Source organism: Corvus brachyrhynchos, unplaced genomic scaffold, assembly GCF_000691975.1.
Source record: "Corvus brachyrhynchos isolate BGI_N302 unplaced genomic scaffold, ASM69197v1 scaffold237, whole genome shotgun sequence".
Classification (NCBI taxonomy): domain Eukaryota; kingdom Metazoa; phylum Chordata; class Aves; order Passeriformes; family Corvidae; genus Corvus; species Corvus brachyrhynchos.
Genome location: NW_008238959.1, coordinates 1,433,147 through 1,456,601, shown reverse-complemented (window position 1 = coordinate 1,456,601; position 23,455 = coordinate 1,433,147). Strand labels below are relative to the sequence as shown.

Genomic DNA, 23,455 nt, shown 5'->3' with positions numbered 1-23,455 from the left:
TCAGAAGGACAGTAGCCACTTCTATGCACTGCTGGAGATGGTCAGATGTTTTGGATGATGTTCCTATTTGTCATCCACCCTGCTCCAGCTATGAGTAAATGCTATCTCTTAGTTCTAACAGCTGAGCTGCCTGAAAAATGTTTGTCTGTCCCCAGCCTGGTTCTGCAAAATAATCCAATCATAACTTATGAATGAATTACTAGTAGGTGGTGCAGTGGGTGGCCATAGGTACAACAGGATAAGGCAGTGAATAGTGCTTACCTACTGCTTACCTGTCTTTCCATCCTTCCTTCTCTAGAGAGGTGCTGTTCTTTGCTTAATGTAGTACTGTTTTTTAATTTTTCCTAACTGTCTCTTTTTACAGAACCATATTACGTAGAGAGCTGTGAAAGAGGCAGAACAGAGAGGGAAGATGGGGAATGAGAGAGCAGTAAGCAGCTGGGGTGTGTAATCTCTCTCCTGGCATCAGCAGCAGCTGGAACAGTTTCCTAATCACAGACTCCACAGGCATATTTTGTGCTCTTGCAAAATATAGGGATTGCTCTCTTATGAAGCAAATTTCTGCTTTCCTGCCTTTTACTGCCATCCTGAAATACCTCCACTGCCTCATACAGGAGTTTAGTTTCTTTCTGGTTTGGGTTGAAGCTGTTATATGGTATAGCTTGGAGACACTTCATGCTTTGTCGATGCTGCCAAATGCTTCCCAGTCGTTTTCCACTGAGTGCAGCATGACCTTATCACCACATGGCTGAGAGGAGTAGCGTGTACTACTCGTCGTTTAAGTTATTTTGTCACTATTGCCACTCAGGAAAATCAGCAGTTCTACAGTAAGTGTCTTTAAAAGCCTTGAGGTTTTCCTCAAATTCACCTTTTTAAGTAGTCTGATAATCCTGTTGCAAAATGTTCCTGTCTATAACTCGTTTTCCATCCTACTTCTTTCACTTATAAAGAAAGAGGGTAAAATAATACTTCACTTGTTTCCTCCAAATTAAAGAGTTTAGAGATTCTGTACTATTAACCTGCAAATACTCATCTGGAGAGCCAGAAAGTCCATTTTGTTGCCATCGTAAAGTAGTGTTGAACTTCCTGCAGTTGCCTGCAAGTGTCTGTAGCTTTGGTTTCCTGATATTTCTACAGGCTTTGCTTGAGGAATAACAACCATTAGCAGTTTGGGGCTGTTTCCCACACTAAAGACATGCCAGCGGTGGGAGCTGTGTTTTCTGCTTGAACCCTGTGTACCTCCTGTGCAGGTATCACACTGCAATTGCAGGTCACTGGCTGCTTTAGTAGGAGCCCACAATGAAACTGCTGTTTGCCACATGTGTTTTAAGATCCATTCAGCCTCAGTCTATAACTGTTCTGATTCCTTCATTTTGCCTACAAATGCTAACAGGTCCCTTATGTATTGTTTAAATTCTCTCCAAATTGGCCATGTTCCGTGTATTTTTATTCTTTCAGCCAAATAAGTAGGAATTGGGTTGTTTTTTTTTTTTCTTTTTAAAATCTATTTGCAAGAGTTTCTGCTGTGGTCAGTGGTTTCAATAGTAGAGATTTCTGCAGAATTTCAGCAGATGGGTTGCGTGTTGCTTGGGCAATGCAGCTGGTCAGCACTCTCAGTTGCCATTATACTTGAGAATGCTCTTCTTTCCCTCAGGACTGATGCCTTTACTTAAATATCTTGGTAGAAGAATTTCAGCTTTTGAGTGAGCTGTAGTATATCAGAGTTAAAATTCTCTGTCTAAAACTGGTAAGTTTTCTCAGGACAATGTTTCCATCTTGTTTTGCCCTGTTCTCTCCCTTAGTGACAGCCATAGGAGTTGTTTCGTGCCTTTTCAATTCATAATGCTGTTTAACGTTGTTTTCATCTACACTCAGAACTTGCTGTCTGCTGTACGATGTTCCCTGCGTAGGATCCCTTCCTGAACACTGTTGGGGTTTGTCTGTCTCTGCAAGTCTGAAAATGTGTGAAATCAAAGTAGACACAGCTAATTCCTAAATACCTACATGCCACATTGGACGGGTTTCGGGCTTGACATGAATGCCTATGTGTTAGAGTGACCATTGTAGGAATCCATTACAATTCCTTTGCAAAACTAGGGAGACGTTATGATGAAGATAAAGAGATAACTGCTAAGTGCAGGAAAGCAAAGCAAGGCAGCTCATCAGAGAGCAGTCCTGTAAAAGCAGAAGGTTACTCAAAGAGGTGAGACAGCGGTAGGAGGGATTTGCTCAGGGAGGAAGTCTTTGTCCACTGCAGCCATCTAAAATTCACCTTTTGTCATCAGATATCCTTGACATTTAGGCAGTTTTCTGGTAATGGCTCCTCTCAGCCCCTATCAGAAAGTGTAGGGGTACCATGGTTGACCATATCCTCTGGTAGCAGAGTGCTATTGCAACTAAATGTGGCGTCTCCACCACACTGAGTTTTAGTAACAAGGGTGGCTGCTTTGAAACACAACTAATTTGGTGCCATCCTGGCAGCACCCTGGCTTTTGCATACACATGCAGTAGTGAGAAGGAGCAGTGATGGGTGGCTGGGCAGCAGCCCCAAGAGAGCCTGGAATGAGCCCCACCACATTTCATTCGCTGGGTTCTGCATGGTGAGGTGCCACAGGACCACAGTCTTTCTATAAAGGGAAAAATTTAAAAAAACCCAAACAGGTCTTTCCCCTCAAACCAAACTCCCTTCTTCTTAAATTAATTGTTAGGAAACCTGCATTTCTGGAGTCCAATTCAAAGTGAGTCATCAAAGCTGTAGGAGATGATTTCTTAAGTTTATAACCCTTTGGATGGAAATCTCACAACTGTGTGATCTTGGAGAAAAGTTTAGGAAGGGCAGTTCATAGAGTGTGAAGATATTTTCCATCCATACCATTGCCTGCTTAGCTCAGCTGAGTTAGTTAAGTTGAGAAATACTCTCTTAATAGTGAGGCTACTTAACTGATACTGTAGTAAAAAAATTGCCTGAGTAGTTTGACAAGTGGGTGGTTTGTCCCCACAGTTATAAAGATCTGCTGGTGATTTGGCTTTCAAGATGGAATTTTTTCCTCCTTTCTCACACTGTGACAGTACTGGAACCCACTTAGGAGGATGACCCATTTAATAGCAGTGGCACAGGTGCATATGAGGCACATGTGCACCCTGTCAGTCATCACACATGTAAGGACATTGAGCAGTATAGAGAAGGGATAGATGTGAGGCTGTCCAATGTGTTGGTAAGAAAAGCAGCTGAAATCTTCAGTACTTGTGCTTGCCTGACACTGCTCCTGATTTGAGAAACTCAAAAATGATAGTAACTGGTTGATTTGATTTCCCAGATGCAGTGAAAGGATGTGTCAAAGCCAGATAATGATGAGTACTCTGGTCTTAGTGGGTGTCTCAGTAGCCTCAGATTTGTTGGTGATTATTACAGGCCTCTGTGTATTCCAGAGACATTAAAAGGGAACCAATCAATTGGAGTTAAAAGATCTACCTCCAGAGCTCTTCTTGTGCCTGAAAATGACTCTGTTAAATGACAGCAACTAGACCTCAAGACAAAAGTAAGATGTTTAGAACCAACCTGTCACTGTTAGTGGAACCCGTTGCATCTTCACTAAGGCTATGGTCTCTGTCCTCAGCCTGGTTGCATGAAAGCCTTTTCTACTCTTCTGTGTAAGATTCGTGGTTTTGAGAAGAATGGCCTGGCAGGAGGAAGCATCCATTTGAAACAGGACAGCCACTTCTTCTCCATCACAGGGGGTGGGAAGTCAGCAAACTTTCGTGGGGAATGGACAACACTTTGGCTTCACTGATTTTCTGCTTCTTCCCTAGGATGATATTGCTCTGAGGGATTTTTCACATACAGAGGTTGTTACCTCATTACCTACGTATTTTCAAAGCAGCAGGTCACATAGAACTTCTCTTGTATTTTGTATTGGGGGAATCACAATTCTCATGGTTCAGAGCTTATTTTTTGTGTGTGGTTAGAAAATATTTGTAGATTGAGTTTTTATTTTACAGAGGAATGATTTCTTTATCTAGTTCAAGGAGCTCTATCAAAATCATGCAAGAGTCAGAATCTTTGCCAGCAGTTGTTATAGTGTACCAAAAAAAATAATGACATGGAAGCAGATGCACCACCTACCAATAAAAGCAGCACTCCCATGTGTATGGTTTTTAGCACTTACAAGTTTGTATCAAAAATGCTCTCACTGAATATTTGACACTGCTGTGGGGGGTGGGGGAAGAAAAGGGTATGTATTGAAGAGGAATATGAAAGGGCAGGAGGAGATGGATTCCAGCTTTGGTGGATGGCACAGGAGACATCACCATGCATGTGGTTGCCCTGAGGGCTCTGTCATACGTTCTGCACTCTCCTGGGAACCAGTGAGGAGATACTGGGAGCATCCTCAGTACAGTGCTCAGGTGGCAAAGCCCATGGCTGGGTTCTGGCTGTTAGGGAAACTCATTAATTGCAAATCTCAAGTAACTTAATAATTTTGATAAATGAATGGTGGTCAGATCTTACACAAAACCATCTTACACAAATCTTACACAAATCTTGACATAATAGAGCTCTGCAAACTATCAAGAACATGAGAAAGTGACACAGAGTTAAAATGTGGTTTAGGCATATGCAAAGGTTTGTGTCTTGGTATTGGCAAATGGAAGCTGAGGTTATTGTCTTGGTATCAAGTGAAATGTGATGGGGTGATAAAGGACCTCTAACTGAATGGTTGGGGCTGCTTCATGAGGCCATTCATTACAGAAATTTTTGCAGTAGGAAAAAAAGAATCAAAGAGTTTTATTAGGTGAATAAAAAAATCTGGAAGTTAACTAAAAAAACATTCCAAGGGTAGGACTGCTTCAGTATAAAGAAGGAATTTAACCATGTACAGATCATTAAAATGGAGTCAGATGTCTATAAAAGACATTAATTTCTTGCTCCATTTGAAATTTCTATTAGAATATATTATATTTATATATATTAATGCTTTTTGCTTAATTTCTGCAGGTTTCTAAAGTCAATTTAAATAATTTCCAATTTTTTCTTTTTCCATTGGTCTATACTGAAGTTTCAGCCTCTGGACTATCTCACATTATTTTGTATCATCACCTGGGCTTTTAATCTGTCTCTCTTGCTTAGGGTCTGGCAGAATTCTGTGAAAGAATATGTTTAAGTCTAGAAAATGTTTTTTTTGAAGACACAGTTCAAAATTGTGTAGATACAGACACCTTTTTCTTGTGGTATACTTTACAGGGTTACAACACAAACTTTTATATTTAACCTTTGTGAAATGAAAATGTAAAATTCATTGAAAGCTTTTGGCTTGTATGACTAGGAAAAAGTACTATTTGCCATTTCCCTTATTTTTTTAATATTCAAATCATTACAGAAAGGGGAAAAAATGTTTTCTACTAAGAAATATTGATTACAGTCATTTTAGAAAATACAGACTGTAGAAAGTCATGTAACCTGTTTTGGAGGAATAATACATAAATAAATAACACATTGTTAGGGATTAAGTTAAAAAGAGCCTTAAGAAAGCTCTAACAGACTGAGGGAAGAGGAGTGGTGTGAAGAGTAGTTAGGTGGGATAGAGGTCTTTAACAAACCACCACACCTTTCAGATGAGATTTTCAAAGAGTGTCACAGCTTTTGGGAGTTGTGGGCTCTCAGAGCAGCTGCTCAGCTGCCTGGGGCTGGACATCACGCATGCCCCTGACAAACTACAAGGAGGTCTTTGTACCGCCTGTGGCTGGGATGGGAAGGATAATTTGATTTCTGTCAGCTCTAGAGAACCTGGAGAACCCCCACCCTTTAGAGGGGAGAAATAATGTGCAAAAGTTCTTGCTTTTATTGCCTGGTCAAGATTTGACAAATTGAAGTCACATGTTGCTACAAACAGCAAAATGTGGAGAAAACTGGGTTATTCATATATAAACTACTCATGTATTTACAAGTACTTCAATATCTAGTCCTTATATTTGTATTTCTTACTCTAGTGTACTCTTGACCCTATATTTATTGCAAATTGATTCTGAAGGAGATCAGTAAATAATTCATTTGTATTCTTTTTTTTTTTTTTCATTTAAATTAGTATGAACTCCTCATCTGCTGGCATCTGCTGGTAAAATGTCAGAGATCAGAAATGGTGCTTGAATAAACACGGTAGTAATTTATGTAATGCCCTGGCAGTCTCAGGTATTCAGCACTGTGCAGTGTTCCTTCCACTAGACGGATTTTCAAAAGCTGGCTTCTGTATTTCACACCTGCAAAACTACAGCAATATTTAGTTGGAAGTGCTGTGTGTCTGCAATTAATTCTGAATGCAAAAGTGAAACCTGGCCTCATGCATCAAAGAGCTTGGAGGCCATTTCCCTGGTTATTTGCTCAGCTGACTGTGTTTGATCAGAGCTGATGTCCTCAGCGGTACAGAGAGGCTGACATACTTACAGGAATCCAAGTGCATTACTAATTGCCAACACAGGGCAGAATAAATAAGTCTGTGGCTTTTCCCTATTTTATTTATTTTTTTTATTGCTTTTTAGAGCACTGGTTGATTCCCTGTGTTCCATCTGGCAACATTACATTTATATTTAAGTTCTGTGGGAACAAGGCTCCGATTTATATTTCGAGGGTATTTACCTGGTTGTATTGTGGCCTTTTTCATTTTGTGGCCTGCAGTTTCCTGGGACAAACTGCATCCCAAATAATTGTCAGTCTCAGGTCTTATGCTTTTGTTACAGTTTCTTTGTCCCTTGCAGATCAAGATTTTGTGAACAAGTCCTGTTGAAATCGCTCCATGCAGTTACATTCAGTTTGTCTCCACTCTTTTGGCTTCTCATGGAATTTCCTTTCCCTTGAACTCTGCTTATAGTGGATACACATTGCTTTGATTTCATGCCTAATTTCTATATAGCCTGATGAAATTAAAATAAAAAAATAAAGCATAAAAAAATGCAGAGGGCTTACCAGAACAAATGTTTAGTAATAGGACTGGTTGGTGGCCAGAGCTGTGGGACTGATCACATGGTTAAGACACTCAAAAGTAAGTGCCTGAACCTGTATATTTTGTTGGGATGTGTACAATACTGCTTTAGCTGGTAGTCCGTCCGGAAAGTACTTGGAGGTATCTGCACTTTTCACACTGTGTGGATCTAATAATAATTATAATGACAGTGCCAGTTCCATAGCACTGTGAGAGGAAGAAGGCAGGTGATAAAAGGAGCACCAAGCAACAGCAAGTACCAGGTTGTGCTGTGGTCACCTACTAAACCAGTCTAGGAGTGGCCCGTGAAAAAACATATCGAGCACACAGCGTAGAAACAGGAGTTAATATCCACAAAGGGAACAGTAATTGCAGAGGTGAGGACCTGGATTGGTATGAAGCACCTCTAGATGTCACTGCAACATTGTAAAATGTAGGTAAGAGAAGGGTACAAAGCTGAAGTTACGGGCTTATACACTCCAAATCCTGGTTACTGTCTCAGCCCTTAATAAATTGTTGCATCATTTAAAAAGTCATTACCAACGGTTGATTAAACAGCAAGAAAATTTTTGATATGTGTCAGTAAGATCATTACTGAACATTTTACTAGAATATTAAATATTCTGAGATCTGGTTTAACCTAGTTTTTTAACAGCAAAAGCTAGTACAGGGCAGCAGCTGATTCCTGGATTCTTCTTTGATTTGGTCTCTGAGGTTCAGTTCTGATCCTTTCTAGGCTGTTTTTATGCCAACACTGATGCTGATTACAACCAAGATAATTTCTCTTGCTTTGCACTGGTATCAATTCAATCGGCTTGTAGTGATTAAAATAAGGACCATCATTTATAGAAATGTGTGAGTTAGAACACAGAGAATTTGACCAAAAAAAAAAAAAAAACAACAGGCTGTGATGGCTGTGATTTCATGAGGACGAACATAACATGTGCACTATATAAATTGACTAATATGTCAATTGCCTTCCCACAGGTCATCAAAGAAAGGTCACATTTGAATGAAACAGAAACAAAAGAAAAGAAACCACCAGATTCAACAGGTTAGACTATTTTTTTTCTCTGATCAACCTCTAGTTCCTAAGAAATAGAACAGAAATAGCCATGACTTTCCTGAGCAGCTCCAGTGAAGTTGCTTGGATTACATGTGTGTTCATCAGCATAAGTGAGCACAGGGTATCCAACTGTTCGGCAAGATGCTTTGCATGAGGAGTTTATTGACCTTGACTTGGCTGACATTAACTTTGCATGAGAAAAACATTTTCTAGTGCTGTGTCTCAAAGAAAGCATTTGTGACCCATGAAATCCCAGTTTTAAATAAGTAGTCTGCTCTTGCTTAGGTGACACTTGTATGGACCTTGAAAGTGGGAGTGGAAAGCAAATGCCTAGTTCAAAATTCAACAGGAGTTATGCTAAGTGTGCAGCCCTACTCTAATACTGTTACTGACTATCAGGAAACCACTGACAGATTCCTTTGCATCCTCTTTACTTATAGATGGGCGCATCCAGCAGAGTGAGTCCTGTTCTCGGGAAGAGGAAGTTGATAAGCTCAACAAGGAAAATGCCAAGAGGGAAAGTTCCATTCTGCTTGAAGTGGATCCTCCCAAATTTGATACTGAAGAGTCAGAGCAGAAAGGAGAAAGTTTGTCTTTAGGAAGCCATTATGAATATAGGAGACGCTCTTTTCAGGAATCCTTCACTCCAGAAAAGCAGCAGGAAGAAGATGCTGTTGATGATACTTGTCAAAAACTAACTGTGCAGGAGACAGAGAGTGAGTCCCCAGCAGATGAGAAGAAGAAGGAAAAAGTGCCTGAAGATGCATTTGAGGAACAGCAAGAGGAGAAAGAGAATAAAGGGGAAGGAAATGCTGATAAGAGTAAAAAAGGTGCTGAGGAACCACCAGCTCCTTCCCAAAAGGAAAATGTGGCAGAACAAAGTCATGATGATGAGGTATCAGAGGGAAGGTAAGATCTGAAATTCAAACTACACATTCTGAAGAGACCCTTGCTTCAAAAAAATGTGTAATTCAAGTTTCAAGTCCAAGTGGCTGATTTGTATAAGTATTGGTGAAAATTTAGCCCAATACAAAAGTGAAAAATATGTTTATGCCTCTGATCTAAGTGAAATGATACTCTTAAAAAAGACTGGCAAACAATCTACCACAAACGGTATTAGCAGTGTGTTATGGTTGTTTGCTTGGGAAATATATCAGGAACACGGGAATTATGTTAGGCTATTCTTTATCTCTGAGGAGAATTCTCCCATAGTTTTGTTTATATACTGCAACATCATATAACATCAGCAAAATAGATTAGGCCATCTGCCAACTGGGAATTAACTTACTGCAAAATGTAGTAACTTAAAGGACAACATAAAAATGTGATAATTTGCCCAGGCAATTGACCTGATAAATTTGTTTACTGCAATTCTTTCTTTCCTGGATTTAATAGATAGCCTTTCAGGGATAAACAGGTTTAAGCTCTCAGGAACCTGTATGTACAAAGTGGAATTCCAATGCTTTCCCCTTGCTTTAAAGGTGAGATTGATAGCCTAATGTCAAGTTTAGAAGAACTCAGGTGAGGTTTTCAGTAACTGAGAAACATTTTGCTGTCGTGATTAATTTAAGAGCCATTTTTATTTCTCAAGGTGAATATTAAACTAGTTAATTTTACACCGTGAAACAAAATAGCTTAATGTTATTTGAATTCAATAGCTGTGTAGGCATTTTTCACCTATGTTTCTAGAGTTGCTCTGCTTTAAGTGTACTCTGCACTAATACCATGTTTTGTCCTTGCAGGTGTAAAAGCTGCGAAAAAGGTACAGGAAATTCTAGTTCAATCCCTGGGCAGACCTGCCAATTTGAGCATAGTGATAGCAGTGAGCATCAAGTGCATGATGAAGGCCTAGTCAAAGATGACAACAAAAAGAGCAGAGTAGTTGCAGGAAGCACTGATGGCATATGTAAAACTATAAAAAGCAAGGAACTAGCCTAAAGGCAAAGCATTTGATTTCATGGGTATTGCAGTGATGAGCAGAGAGCAGTATCTGTAGAAGTGAATGATTTTGTGATTGTAATTAGTAGCGGAAAAAGGTGTGCATGGTTCCTCTGATGGGAAACAGTTGTTCATGGACCACATCCTAAACTGATGAGAAGTAACATGATTCTGCTTGCTTCCATCTTAGAGGCTTCTGTTCTGTCAGAAATTATTCACAATTAATCTGCTTCTGCCACAATTACTCCACTAATACTACCCTCTCTCCCTTTTCTTTTAACAAAAGAGCTAAAACCCCTAAGTACAGAGTGGAGGGAGAAATTATATCAGGTGCAGCAAACTCGGTCGACCTGTGGAAGTGTTGAGAATGTGTGTTAACAGAGAATCTGCAATGCTGTGGACATAGCCTGAAAAACCAGCTTGCTCATATTTGTACCATTGTAATCTGAAGTGAGAACAACTGCAGTCTACAAAGCAAAGAAATACAGACTTTTGTGTGGAAGCCTGAGTGATGCTGTTGAGCAGTCAGATAAACGGTGCTCAGGCACCGAACTCTGAAGCAGTGTTCACCACGGTGAGGCAGAGATTTCTAATATTAGACCTCCAGTTTGAGAATTTCGGTGCCTATTCCTGTATGTGAAATTATGGCATGTGAGGAGGTGAAAGACTTGAAGCTATATGTGTGTGCATGTGCGTACACAGGACTCAGGATGAACTTATCTGCTTTGGGAATGGGGTGAGAGTGTGGGAGGGAAATGTTTATGGTAGGTTTGTGCTAGGTTTTTGTAGCAGAAAACAGGAGATAGCCCAAAAGCTTTAAAATCCGTAAACTGCTGTGAGCCCTGGTAGATAGTTAGGGATGATGTTAAGGTTAGAGTGTCTCTGTTGGAGCATCTTCGATCTGTAATAGAAAGTTGTTCTTGAATAGGGAGAAATCCCCTCTGGTTTGTAGGAAAAGAAAAATAGAGGGTCTGTCATGGGGAACATCTTGAAGGCAAAAACTTAAGCATAGTTTTGAAAAGCAGTCAGGCGTCTTTAAAAGAATATTTCCTTGCCCAAAGTTTGGTAATGTTTTGAGCTGAGCTTTCGAAAAGACCTTTTCTTCTGTCACTTACATGCTGGTGCTGATGGAATTTGTGTTGTTAGAGTCAAATTTTGCCTTAGGTTAGAGGTTTTCTTGGCATTTTGTGGGTCTCGGTAACGTGCAAAGACCCATACTTACAGACTTGCAATTCAAACTTTGCAGAATCCCAAGTAGGTGGCAAACTTCCAGAAGCCCCAGCTTTTCACAATTCCTTGACCATGAACTAACTTCCTGACCATGTAAGTTATTAACACTGTCAAAAAAAAATCTAGGTACACAGCTTGTGTCCTGGAAAAATGGACATTCCTGTGAATAAGGACAATCTACAGCTACATTAATGACCAAAGTGTTCCTGCCAGCTACATGCTGTCATGGGGTTTCTTGTTTGTGTTTTTGATCATTTTCACTGGAGTAATGAATGGTTTTAAAATTGCTCAACAAGCCTCACACAAAAAGGAGCTGGCATTCCAAACCAGAGAGCTCATGTTGAAACACTGGGGCTGTAGCCCTCCCAAACGGTTGAAGAAGTATTTGTCACCTTGGTCAGCCAAAGGTCACTCTCAGGAATATCAATCAAATGAAAAACAATGTGGGTATGAAATTGAAGTCACAACAGCCTGCAAAAAGTTCAAATTAGGCATGGAGGGCTGGTCTCCAGCAGGGATTTTGACACCAGGATGGCAGAAAGGTCCATCATGTGGAGGTCCAGAAACCTCCAGAAACCAGAGACCTGCCAAAGCTCCATAGCTGCTGCAGTGTGATGTTGGGAACCATCACTTTTCTGTGCCCGTCTTTACCTTTTATCTGCCATCATTTTTTAAGGACAGAAATTCTTCAGAGCAGCATATGAGTTACCGTGTGTCCTGAACCATATTGGAAACCCCAAGTGCTGTCCGCCAGGGTGAAACTCCCTCATGTGCACAAGCTCTAAATGTGATCTTTAAAGGTGATGACCACACTGTGGAGAAGGACAAGTTTTGTCAATCAGTTAAGAGGGGATTCCTCACTGTGAACACCAAAAGCTGGGAAATAGCCTCTCTTAGCTGAGCCTGCAGGAGAGTTGTTTCTCTCCCTACCCCACTGGAGAGTTACAGTACATACTCGCCTATTAACTGTCCCCGAGGAGGAAAAAGTAATAAAAAAATCAGGGATTAGGCTGAATTGCAGAGGCCCCTTGTGAGTATGAAGCTACAGTGGTATAGTCCAGTGGTCTTCACTTTGTCTCTCCCTACTGTTGTACAGAAGATGATAGCTTAGCAAAGGAGTCCTTGTCTTGGTAGTGTAGCTCCCTAACAATAACCTCTTTTTCTGAGCCAGAGCTTCTGAAATAAAACCCTTCTTCAATAACAGAGAAAGACCTAGCTATAAAGCTTACAGTAAGTGTATTCAGTTCTTAAATGAACTTATCTGGGAAAAAGAGGAACTAAAATATGAGATAAACAAGCACTGCATGTGACCACTCATATGCTCTCTGTGTATTTTGTCTTTTTTAGATGATATTCCTACTCCATCAGCACCATTTGATCACCGGATTGTCTCAGCCAAAAGGGTGGGGATCAGCAATTATTATAATGTCAACGAGGATGAAATTCTGGGAGGGTAAGTCAGGTGAAGTAAATCGACTTGGAAAGCAAGGCGCAAATTTACAGCCAAGCACCCTGGGAGGTCAATGGAGGCCACATGCCCCTCTAGAGCTGAAGTCATGAAAGTCTAAGCTGTTACAGTGCTTTATAGAGGGATGAAAAGAGGAGGCTGATTTTACAGTGTGAGTGAATTTTGGCTTACTGTTTGGCACCAGCAGACTTGGCCTGTGTTTGGCATTGTTCTAGGTCAGCCAGATGCCCTCAGGCTTTATGACAGGGCTCCTAGGATGCTGTAATACTTTACCTCAAATTACAGCCAGCAGTATGTAGAGACATGTTGCAGTCTTCTTCCATTCAGTGAGGAAGAACATGCATGTTTTCAGATGGATTAGCAGGCTGATCTGACAGGCCATGCAGTTACTTATCTCTCATGCTGACATTATTTAGGAGAGTGGGATATTGTAATTTTTCATGGCAGCGTACTCTTGGGTAAGGCTTTGTTTCATCATGAAATCACAACGCTCCCATGGGGGAGAACGATGTGATGGAGAGGGGGAGATGGTGCACATAAGTGAGGCATTATCCTTACAGTACATCCTTGACTTCCCTGGGATTAGTCATTGCATATTATGAGGTGAGTATAGTGAATCACACAAGTGGAGTAGTACCCGATAGAACAGTGTGTGATGTTGGTGTGCCTAAATGACTAGTAGCAAGTACAATCTACAAGATAAAATAGCAACACAGAGCAATTGAAATGAAAGCCAGTAGGGAGAGGATAATTTATGGTTGTTTATAGTGTAGTTTACTTTCAGAGTTGACACCTGTACCGCTGGATGATTTTTTTCCCTCCTTTTTTCTAGAGGGCGATTTGGACAAGTGCACAAATGTGAAGAGAAAGCAACAGGTCTCAAGTTGGCAGCCAAAATTATAAAAGCACAAGGTCCAAAACAGAAGGTTGGTAGAGCATGATATTAGTCTTTTGTTCTCCAAGTGGTCACACAGTGTTCTTCAGCTACACAACAGATCATGACCAAGTGTCTCACACACTCATAGGACCTGCTGGATTACCATTAATCCTAGTTCTATTTCCCTTCTCCTCCAAAACTTTTAGTAGCCCATCAAAGTACTATTTTTGGGGTGTTTTCTGTTTCTTTTAAATATTTTTTTTTTTCTTTCTGCTTCTAGTTCTATTAGTGTTTTCTTTAATGGTAAAAACATTTGTCAGGCCTGTGACATAGTGTATTCCCTCCCAAGCACACTGTAGCCTTTGCTGCAATGACTTGATTTCAGTGTGGGGGATGCTGATAACAGACATGATCTGGGCTCCTGACATCAGCATAAATGCAGATGAGAAGAATTAGTCTGGGCTGTTTTGCAAACCTCTTGGCCATCTGGGACTGGCTTTCACAGGAAAGACATGCATAACCTCTTTGTGTGACATCAGTGTCATTAAGGGCATTCAAGAGTAGGATTTGTCTCAGATAACTGGGGTTGCTAAGATATAGCTGTGGCCAAGCTGACCACCAAGAATCCCTTTAGAGTGAATGGAGAGAGACTGACACCTTCAGAGAATGATTCAGCATGTCTAAAATAGTTGGGCTGAATGGAGGCACTAGTCTCTCTCCTCTGACTGCAAAGTTAGGTTCTGAGGACTGTCCTGGGCTTAGCTTGATTTTGTACACCTACTGCTGTTCGAACAATCTTCCTCTGTTTCTCTTTTCCCTTTACATCCCTGGGAGCTTACCACTTCTTCATGTGGGCTCGTCTCTTCCTTTTCCAGCAAATACCTTATTACTGAAACACCTCACTCAAGCTCTGAGTTCAGTGTATTAGTTCCTATAGCCTTGACCTCTACCACTGCAGGAGCCCTGAGTTTGGTTGCCACAAGTGAAAACACGAAATAATGTAGATTTGCTTCAAACGTAGCTTTCTTAGGAAAAAAGGCATCTCAAGCAATACTCATTGCTCTTTACAGGATGAAGTAAAAAATGAAATCAATGTCATGAACCAGCTGAATCATGTGAACCTCATCCAGTTATATGATGCCTTTGAATCTAAAAATGATATTGTACTCGTCATGGAATAGTAAGTGTGTTCTTTTCTTTTCCTTTCTGTGCTTACTACTTTTGTTAGAATTGTCAGCTTCCTTCTTACTTTCTCCTGAAATTAGAAATGGAACTTCTTATGGGTAGAAAACACATATGAAATATGTTCTTATGAACAAGAGAAAAAAAGGGGAATTTAAGAGAAAAGTTTTCCCATGCAGGCATTAATGCATTTTTTCAATTAGTGTGCCACATTCCTCGTGCTGTAAAACAACTGCTCCAGTTGAAGATGGAGCTGTGTTACATATCTTATCTTTCATTTAATACTTTAATTTATCTTAGTGTAAGCTAAGAAACAAACCTCCCAGAATATCTCTTGTGAGGCAAACAAGAAGGCATCTTACACCAAAGAGAAGCCAGATGTGGGTGTTGTGCCTAATCCTTTTGCTGGGTGCCTGAAAGGATAAACCTGCTTTGTATGCTGGATTATCAGGCTAGTTAGGCACAAAATACCTGCCTCAAGGTCAAGTTAAGCAGATGCTGTCTTAGGGAAGCCAACAAGGCCAAAACCGAAACACTGAAAGTCATGGCAGAAGTTTCAAAACTGGGTGAGTTTGACTGTTCTGGACCTTCTCAGATAATCCTCTGAATTTGGTCTACATGATTAACATATCATAAAAAAAAAGTATCTGTGTATCTATGAACAGATAAACTGGAGGCATACTGAAATGTGAAGAGAAATTAAGTAATTTTTGTTGACTTTAGGTAGTTTGAGATTGACATTTTGGATCCTGTCCCTCTTAAACTCAGAGGGAAGAGACCACAGATTTAAATTCAGATTCTCCCTCATGTTGTCTTGATTTTCCATGGAACTTCATTAATTTCAGTGGTACAAAATGATGACTCAAGACAGCATAAAATTCAAATTTCAAGACTTTCATGGTTTTCAGTGGCTGGAAGACAGGACTCTCAGGCCTTGAAGAGGTTCAGGACAGTATGCATCAGAACCCAGTCTTTAGAAAGTTCAGATCTGAGTACAAGCTCATCTTACTGAACTTGACTGTGAATGATAAAAATAGTCAATAGCATAATTTCAGCATTAGTCTTACTGTGTGGGACTGGATTTGAACTTGGTCACTGCTTTGTTGTCTTTTTCTCCTCAGTGTGGAAGGAGGAGAGTTATTTGACCGAATTATTGATGAAAACTACAATTTGACAGAGATGGATACTATCTCATTCATAAAACAGATCTGCAATGGAATTCAGTACATGCACCAAATGTACATTCTTCATTTGGATCTCAAGGTAGAGTTTTGAGATGTATGTTTTGTGCAATGACAGATGTGGAAATTCCTATTCTTAATGGTAGGCCATAAAGCTTAGCAGATTCCTGTGGCAGAAACAACAAAGAGCCTTATTCTGCTTTCCTTATTTCAATGCATATTTACTTTAACCACATTGAGATCAGTTAAATTACTACAGGACTAAGTAAATTAGATGAAAATTGTGGTCATATGTCATCAAGCTTCATAGTGCTTAAATTTTCCACAGACTGATTTTACAGAAAGCCAGCTGCTGAGTACAAATACATCGCTATTTTTAATTACAATATTTAGATCTCAAGATACTGTGCAAATATTATTTAATTCAGCTGCACGAGGTACGTGTTTTACACATCAGCCATGGGGTGGCAATTATCCCTGTTTTTTACTATGCAGAAAGGCATGAGTGAGTGGAACTAAATTCAAGGGTCATTCAGGATCAGTATAAGGCCTACACAACTTTCTGAGATCTACACTAAACTGCTGCTGTCATGAAAAGGCATCAGTAGACAGCCAGATTAAGGGAAAGTACATTAAAAAGTACTTTCTAAAATGAAAGGAATAAAAATAGTCAGTGGCTAATGTAACCAATACAGTGTGTCTATGTTGGATTAGACAATAACTGCTAGTGTAGCTGAAAGCCCAGAGAAAGGTGACAGATTCTCTACCACGTACTTACACATGTACAAGTACTCTACCATGTACTTGCACATTCTTACTCTGGTCAACTGCAAATGGTCAACAGCCACCCCTTGGAAAACATTTGTTATTGTTTTTCATTAAACTGTACACTTGGGCTGGCTCTTTTTCCCTTAGCCCAAATTTTTATTAAATAATGGACTTGTTTCTTACCTCTATTTAGTGCAGGAATAAAATGGGATGATGTCTTTAGTTTTATGACTGGCTAGAAAGCTTCCTATTGATCCCTGAGCTTTACAATACAGTAAAAAGAAACAAGAAGTGCAGAAGATGGTTTTCTCTTTGGTGAGATTTTTATAACAGCTGCTGTTTTTGGCTTGTAATAACTGAGTTAATATAGTACATCTTTAATGTTGTTAGCATATATATTACTGCAGTGGTTAAGGAAATGAGCAGATGCTTGTTGGGACCTGCTTCAGTAGCCGATCAATGACCAGACTTACTTTTCTCTTTCTCTATAAACATCCAGTTACCTAGAAACTTGTCAAACAGAAGTTCACACAGTTCTTTGGGACACATTAATTATGATCTTGAGATGGCACAGTTTTAGTATGAGGTCAAACTGCTGACAAAAAGATACATATACAATCCAAGAAATTAATCCCAGAGATCTCTTTTCATGTGCTTGCCAGCTATGGCTTCTCCCTTCTGTTTTGCTTGTTCATAGATTGCTGTCAGTAACAAATGAGTTTGGGAAAGAAAGCTTGAAATTGAAAGAAAATCGTCTTGACCGTAATCATCCAGGACCTCAGAAACTATGAACATATGGTGTTTAAAAGTCCTACATGTAAAATGAATTAGTAATGGTGACAAAGGTTAACTAATGTTTTAAGTGTTGAGGGCTGTTTTGTTTCAAAGAGGACTCACTGAGCAATAAGACAGAGCAGCTAGAAAAGTGCTGGCAGTGAGTATGGGACTGTGTTTTAGGTATTTACATTTCAAAGACAATTGGCCACATCCTTCTCTCAGTTCCTTCTATAAGAATTTGGAGTAATTCTTGGAAGTTAATGGATTCCTGCCAGGAAAGTGAAGAGTAGCATTTGGCCCTATGAAAATCCAGAGACATTTAACCTGTGAATCCTATCTTTTGCTAAAATACCTGAAAAAAACATAAACATTTGAGAACTCAGAAATGTAAAGCTGTAAGATAAATTTCAAAGCCTAAAATATTTAATTTTTTTTTTTTAAATCAGTGTGAGCTTATCAAGGTCTGTAAAATCACAGACAGCATCCTGAAACCCCTCTTTGGAAGTCTACATTCCCTGTCCCCTTCCCCCTAACGAGTTCTTTATCTGAACTGCTGCCTTATGTCAAATTGAAAAGCTGTGGAGAAGAAAAAGCAGTTGGAAGGCACAAAATGCTCAGCTCCAATTGCTGTGTGACAGCAAGGGGGGTACCCATGCAGAGAGATCTGAACAAGGAGGAAAGCAGAAGGTGCTTATGAGATATTTTCACTGTTATTAGTGGTTTTCTCCCTACAGTTTACTAAAAGCCCAGTTTTTCATACTTGTTTCTCATTCAAGTGTTTTTCTTCCTTTTGTTTCTCTTGGCAGCCTGAGAATATCCTGTGTGTGAACCGAGAGGCAAATCAAATAAAAATTATTGATTTTGGATTGGCAAGAAGGTATGTGCATGTATTCTCACTAATCATAAATGAATTAGGAAACAATGAAAAAAGTATTGCATCCCTACGATGATGTATTTGATACATAATGGTCTTCTACTGTTCTTAGGACAAATTTGTTTCTTTTAACCAGGGATATATTTTAATATGGAATGTTTGGAGCTGAGTGAAAAAGATTTGTCCTGAAACCTTCTTTTCAGGTAGAAGGTTGAAAGAGGGCTGATTCTCACTAAGCATACATAAAAGTATCTTGGAACAGCTAAAATGGACAAAACCAGTGGTACATCTTGTCTAGTCTCTTGTCTCCAGTATTAAGAGACTCTTCAAAAGAGAGTGTAATATACTATCGAGGGCTCTTACAATATATTCCATGCCATATCACTTTCTAGTTTAATTAGGTGCTATAATCTCAGTGAAGGATTTACTGGTTAAAAATTTCATGCCTAAGATATGGATGTCCCAAAAGGATGGTAAGAGCTGCTCTGAGAAGTCCTTGAAATATGAATTTCTTCCTTTTTATGGCAGCTGCATTTTGTCCTTGTATGATATACAGCTTGCAAACACTTTTAATTCTCTATATGGGCATATTTATTTTTAGTTTGTACCTCTATCTGTCCTTGTTTTCCTACTGAATTTTCTGTATGCTTCTGGAATTCCTCTAAGTGCTAGATAATTAACGATGCAACTTTAATAAGAACTTTAATTTATGTCTTTTGTTAATGTTTCCACTTCCTAGATATAAACCCAGGGAAAAACTTCGAGTTAACTTTGGGACTCCAGAATTTCTTGCTCCTGAAATTGTGAATTATGAGTTTGTCTCTTTTCCTACAGACATGTGGAGTTTAGGAGTCATTGCTTATATGCTGTAAGTAGGATTCAGTATCTGCTTTGTAAGCTGTTTCCAGGTTAAACTGTGTCAGTCATCCAAGTTTGCTGTTATATTGGAAAAGGGAAAAAATATGTACCCAAAATAGGAAATGTAGACTTCTTTCCAAGTTCCATATTGAGAAATCTCTCCTCTTTTCCAATTGCCATGAACTTTTCATCTTTGTTTTTTTTGCATATCTCTCAGGAGTGTTTGAGCATCACACTTCCAGAATAATGTAAACTGCTTGGTAAATTCCCAGTGGGTAGAGCAAGAGTGGTCAGGGGTCTAGAAAATATGACCTACCATGAAAGACAGTAATGTTTGGTGTGTTAGAAAAGATGGGTGATTATTTAAAAATGTATGTGGTTGAAAAAATGGGAATGGTCTGGAGACCTTGTTAGACAGCAGTGTTTTTTAAGATAGGCCAGAGTAACAGAACAATCTTAGCTGGCACATTGGAGACCATGTACACAAGGAGGGAAAGACAGGAGGACTGAACATATTCCTTTTCACTTCAGCCTCACTGGATTGTCTCCTTTTTTGGGTGATGATGACAATGAGACCCTCAACAATATCCTGGCCTGTAACTGGGATTTTGAAGATGAGGAATTTCGAGATGTTTCTGATGAGGCCAAAGATTTCATATCAAAGCTTCTCATCAAGGAAAAATGGTAAATAATCCTGTATCTTTGAAATGTGTGTGCCATGCCATCATGACACAGTTGTATCACTTGTGCTGCTCCATTGCAGAACTAATATGACTTATCTAAGTTTTTTATGTCCACATACAGTATTATAATGACACTTCATTGATGATGTTCATTGTATCCGTCAAATGCTCTGAAATGAACTGAATACGTTTTTGCTGTGAAATAAGACTTAATTCATCTGCCATCTGTCATACTGTTCTGAAATGACAACGTTGCATGATGGCAGAACACATGACCTATAGCAGACAATTGCTGAATTGTAAGATTCTGGGAAAAACTCTTAATGGCGTTCTGGTTTTCCTCTAGCTGGAGATTAAGTGCAACTGCTGCCTTAAAACACCCATGGTTAACAGACCACAAGCTCCACTACAGACTCCAGGTCCCTACATTTAAATATCCTTGTGCCTCCGCTGCTGCCCTCTTGTGTTGCCACACCACTTTGCTTTGACATTTTTCTTAATTTGAGTCTTTGTTGCTGATTCATTCCTTGCCATTGTGAGCCTCATGTGTCCCATTGCTTTTTTTAGCTGTTAAAATTTGCATGCTCACACTTGCTCATCAGTTCTTGCATGTCTGAGAGGAAATATAAGATCCTGCAATGCTGTGTGTTGCTGAGTGGATCAATTTCTCAGCAAAATAAAAGTATTTGCAAAATGAGCACTGCATCACCATATGAAAAGGGTTTTCCAGCTGGGGATGATTCTTGCTCCTGCTTTGAAAACTCTTTCAGGCTTTGCTGAAGTCCCCCATGAGTGCTGTTAGATTTCATCCTACCTCTTCCGAAGAGATACCTTTCCCAACAGAGCTATGAACTTCACCTAGTGCATACTTTTGCACTTAAGCACCTTCTTGCCCTTCAATGGTAACCAGCTCAGTGGCCAACACAAAAGGAGAGGTTGTTTGCTCAAGCAAACAACTCAGTTGGGCTGAGCTAGAGGAGCAACAAGATTTTAAATCACTTTGGTTATTCCTGTGTCAGTAATTTTTGGAGATTCATGCTGTTAGTGACACCGCTGTTGGCTGTTTCTGAGTCCAGTCTGTGAGTCAGTGGTTCACAAGGGGATAATTTTAAACAGGTTTCAGAATTTTTTTACAGCATTTGAAGTGCAATATTCACTTCTTCCTTTGCAGGCAAAGCACTTCTGTGTTAAATAAAATGACTGCTGCATTGCCTAGGATGTATATGTCATGGTGCATCTTGATATACGGCCAGCATTAAGAATTAATAGACCATCTTATTAATTAACAAAATAATGTTATTAAAATAAGAACAAAGATTATTATGATAATCAAGCAGAGGCAGCTCTGCTGATGAGGTGGTGGGATGGTCTGAATAGTGTCATGACAGCTCTGTCCTTGCAAGATATTCCTGTTATAGAGTAGGGATAACCAGAATTACTATAAAATAGAATATAAAAATCAAATAAATTATTCTAATTTTCACTTAAATTTACTTTTAGTTGTAATCTCCCCGAACAGCAACTCCCATGAGATTATTAGAAGATTTGTAAGTGTGTGTGCACAGTAAAAATAGGAGAGTTTATCATGGTTAATGTATCTTCAGAGGTTTTCATAGGATACCATTTGACTCCTTTAGTTGGGCTCCAGTTTCAGAAGCTCTGATTTCTTCAATCTGGGGAACAGACTGGCTTTTCCAAATGCTGCAAGAACACAAACTGCTGTCCTTCTTCCTACCACCAGCTTTTTCTCAGGAAAGCCTACCCTAATGCAAAGCTTATAGCTCATGTTTTCCTTTGCATCTTCTCCCCCAGTATTTGCAAAGTAGCTTCACTAAACATGCTGATGTTGCAGTGTTCTTCTGCCATTATCTTAAGTAGAGGTAAGGTATGATTGATCTTCAGTTACTGCTTCAATAATGGTATCTTGTTTGTTTGTTTCTTTCTTTCTTTCTTTTGTTTTCTTTTCTTTTTTCCTTAGAAAAAGGCTAAAGGTGACTGTGTGTCTCAAGCACCCCTGGCTCAATAACCTCTCTGAAAGAGCTGCCAAACAGAAGGTTTGTTTCAGGTCCCAAATGTTCCTTCAGATGTAAAAGCTGTAGGCCCTGTGGAAGGGATCAGTGGGCAGCTGAAAACCTTGTATAGTCCAAAGGGCACGGTCCAAATTGTATTTACCACCACCATCCCTGCTGCTGTCTGGAAAGCATTCAAAATGTAAACTGGCTCTATTACTTATACCAAGTAACAGCAATGTGCAAAATAATTAATGGGTATGGAGCTATATGTGCTGCAAACCCTTGCCATTTTAGAGGGAATGGTTATGCTCCCACTGGCTCTCATGGGGCAAGATTTCACCCAATAATTTTTCAGTGTTGAAAGCTTTCGGGTTTTCATGCTGTGGTTAGAAGTAAAGTTTAAAAAGGGTAGAAATATGAAAAGTAATAACTTTTTAGCAGAGGCACGGGCCAGACCCTCGGGGCAGCTTGACTAACTGCAGTGAAATCAAAGCAAGGTGTCCCCTAAAAGAAGCTGCTCCATGTGTCCGAGGGCCCAGTTCTGACAGGGCACTTACCTTCCCTTTTAGCAACCCAAACTATTTTGACAGAGCATCTCTCTGTCCTATTTCCCTGGCTCCTTGTCTTTGCCCTTTCATTAACAGTTCATTAGTGGTTCTCATGCTGGCTTGGTTGCCTCCCCTGGGGATCAGGGAGACTCAAGTCTGTTCTCTTTTTTCTGTCTCTGGTCCCTGACTCACTCAGCCACTTCGAAATTGCGCTACTTCAGGCAGTGAAATGTCTCCATAAACCAGTACTCCAATTCCCACAGCCACTTTCACCAACTACCACAGAAGTTGGTGGCTCTGTTCAAGGACCAGGGGAACTACTCAAAGGTTCTGGAGGCCATCTCTGGGCAAAACTCAGTGGAGGGTCAAGATGTGAATTAGGCTGAGAACACACACATACACTGTAAAACCACTTCCTTTTAGTAGTGCGTCATGAGTAACAACAGGATGCCAAAATAAAAGTAGTCCACCTTTCACCACTACCAAGTTTTTAATGGTGCCATCATCCATCATCTGCTTGGTAGGGCAAGTGATGGAAGGACTGGCATTTTTTTGCAATGAGTTTTTTCCAGGAAGATGTGAAAAAGAGAGTATTTTGAAAGGTTGGAATTTTTGTTCTGACTAAGTAAGATTAGAGCAGATTTTATACAGTGTAGTGCAGTAACACAGAAGGTAATGATCTTTATATGAGCTATTTCGGGGATGTGAAGATGCCTTTCCATGATACAGTGGAAGCCAGTAAGGACTAAGGCACCATTATTACATTCTACTTGCTCTCTGAAGCTGTGTAACTTCCTGATACGGTAATATCTGATCATCAACTTCTGGAGTGGAAATCCACTGGGAATTTATACCTCTTGCTGATCCTCAGTACTCACCCTCACTTCACTGGTGCTGAGACAGATTCCATGAAGCTTTGATCCACTCACCTGTGTGCTTCTACACAGTAGTTTTCTAAACAGCTTTTCCAGCCCTTTTGCAAGACTGGTGTTTGTATTTCCCATTTCAAGCCACTAAATTGT

General features: G+C 39.8%; 1 protein-coding gene across 1 annotated transcript in view; it reads left to right on the top strand.

Moving 5' to 3' along the window:
* The window catches only part of MYLK4 (myosin light chain kinase family member 4), a 29,111-nt gene that overhangs the window by 3,503 nt on the left and 2,153 nt on the right, over nt 1-23,455 (top strand). Inside the window, exons 2-13 of the mRNA XM_008637098.2 lie at nt 7,959-8,025; nt 8,478-8,946; nt 9,780-9,799; nt 12,553-12,658; nt 13,506-13,599; nt 14,621-14,730; nt 15,854-15,995; nt 18,265-18,335; nt 19,072-19,200; nt 19,722-19,874; nt 20,220-20,292; nt 21,852-21,927. Coding sequence (XP_008635320.1) covers nt 7,959-8,025; nt 8,478-8,946; nt 9,780-9,799; nt 12,553-12,658; nt 13,506-13,599; nt 14,621-14,730; nt 15,854-15,995; nt 18,265-18,335; nt 19,072-19,200; nt 19,722-19,874; nt 20,220-20,292; nt 21,852-21,899 — 1,482 coding nt within the window. The 3' untranslated portion in view covers nt 21,900-21,927. The remainder of the gene's footprint in view (nt 1-7,958; nt 8,026-8,477; nt 8,947-9,779; nt 9,800-12,552; nt 12,659-13,505; nt 13,600-14,620; nt 14,731-15,853; nt 15,996-18,264; nt 18,336-19,071; nt 19,201-19,721; nt 19,875-20,219; nt 20,293-21,851; nt 21,928-23,455) is intronic.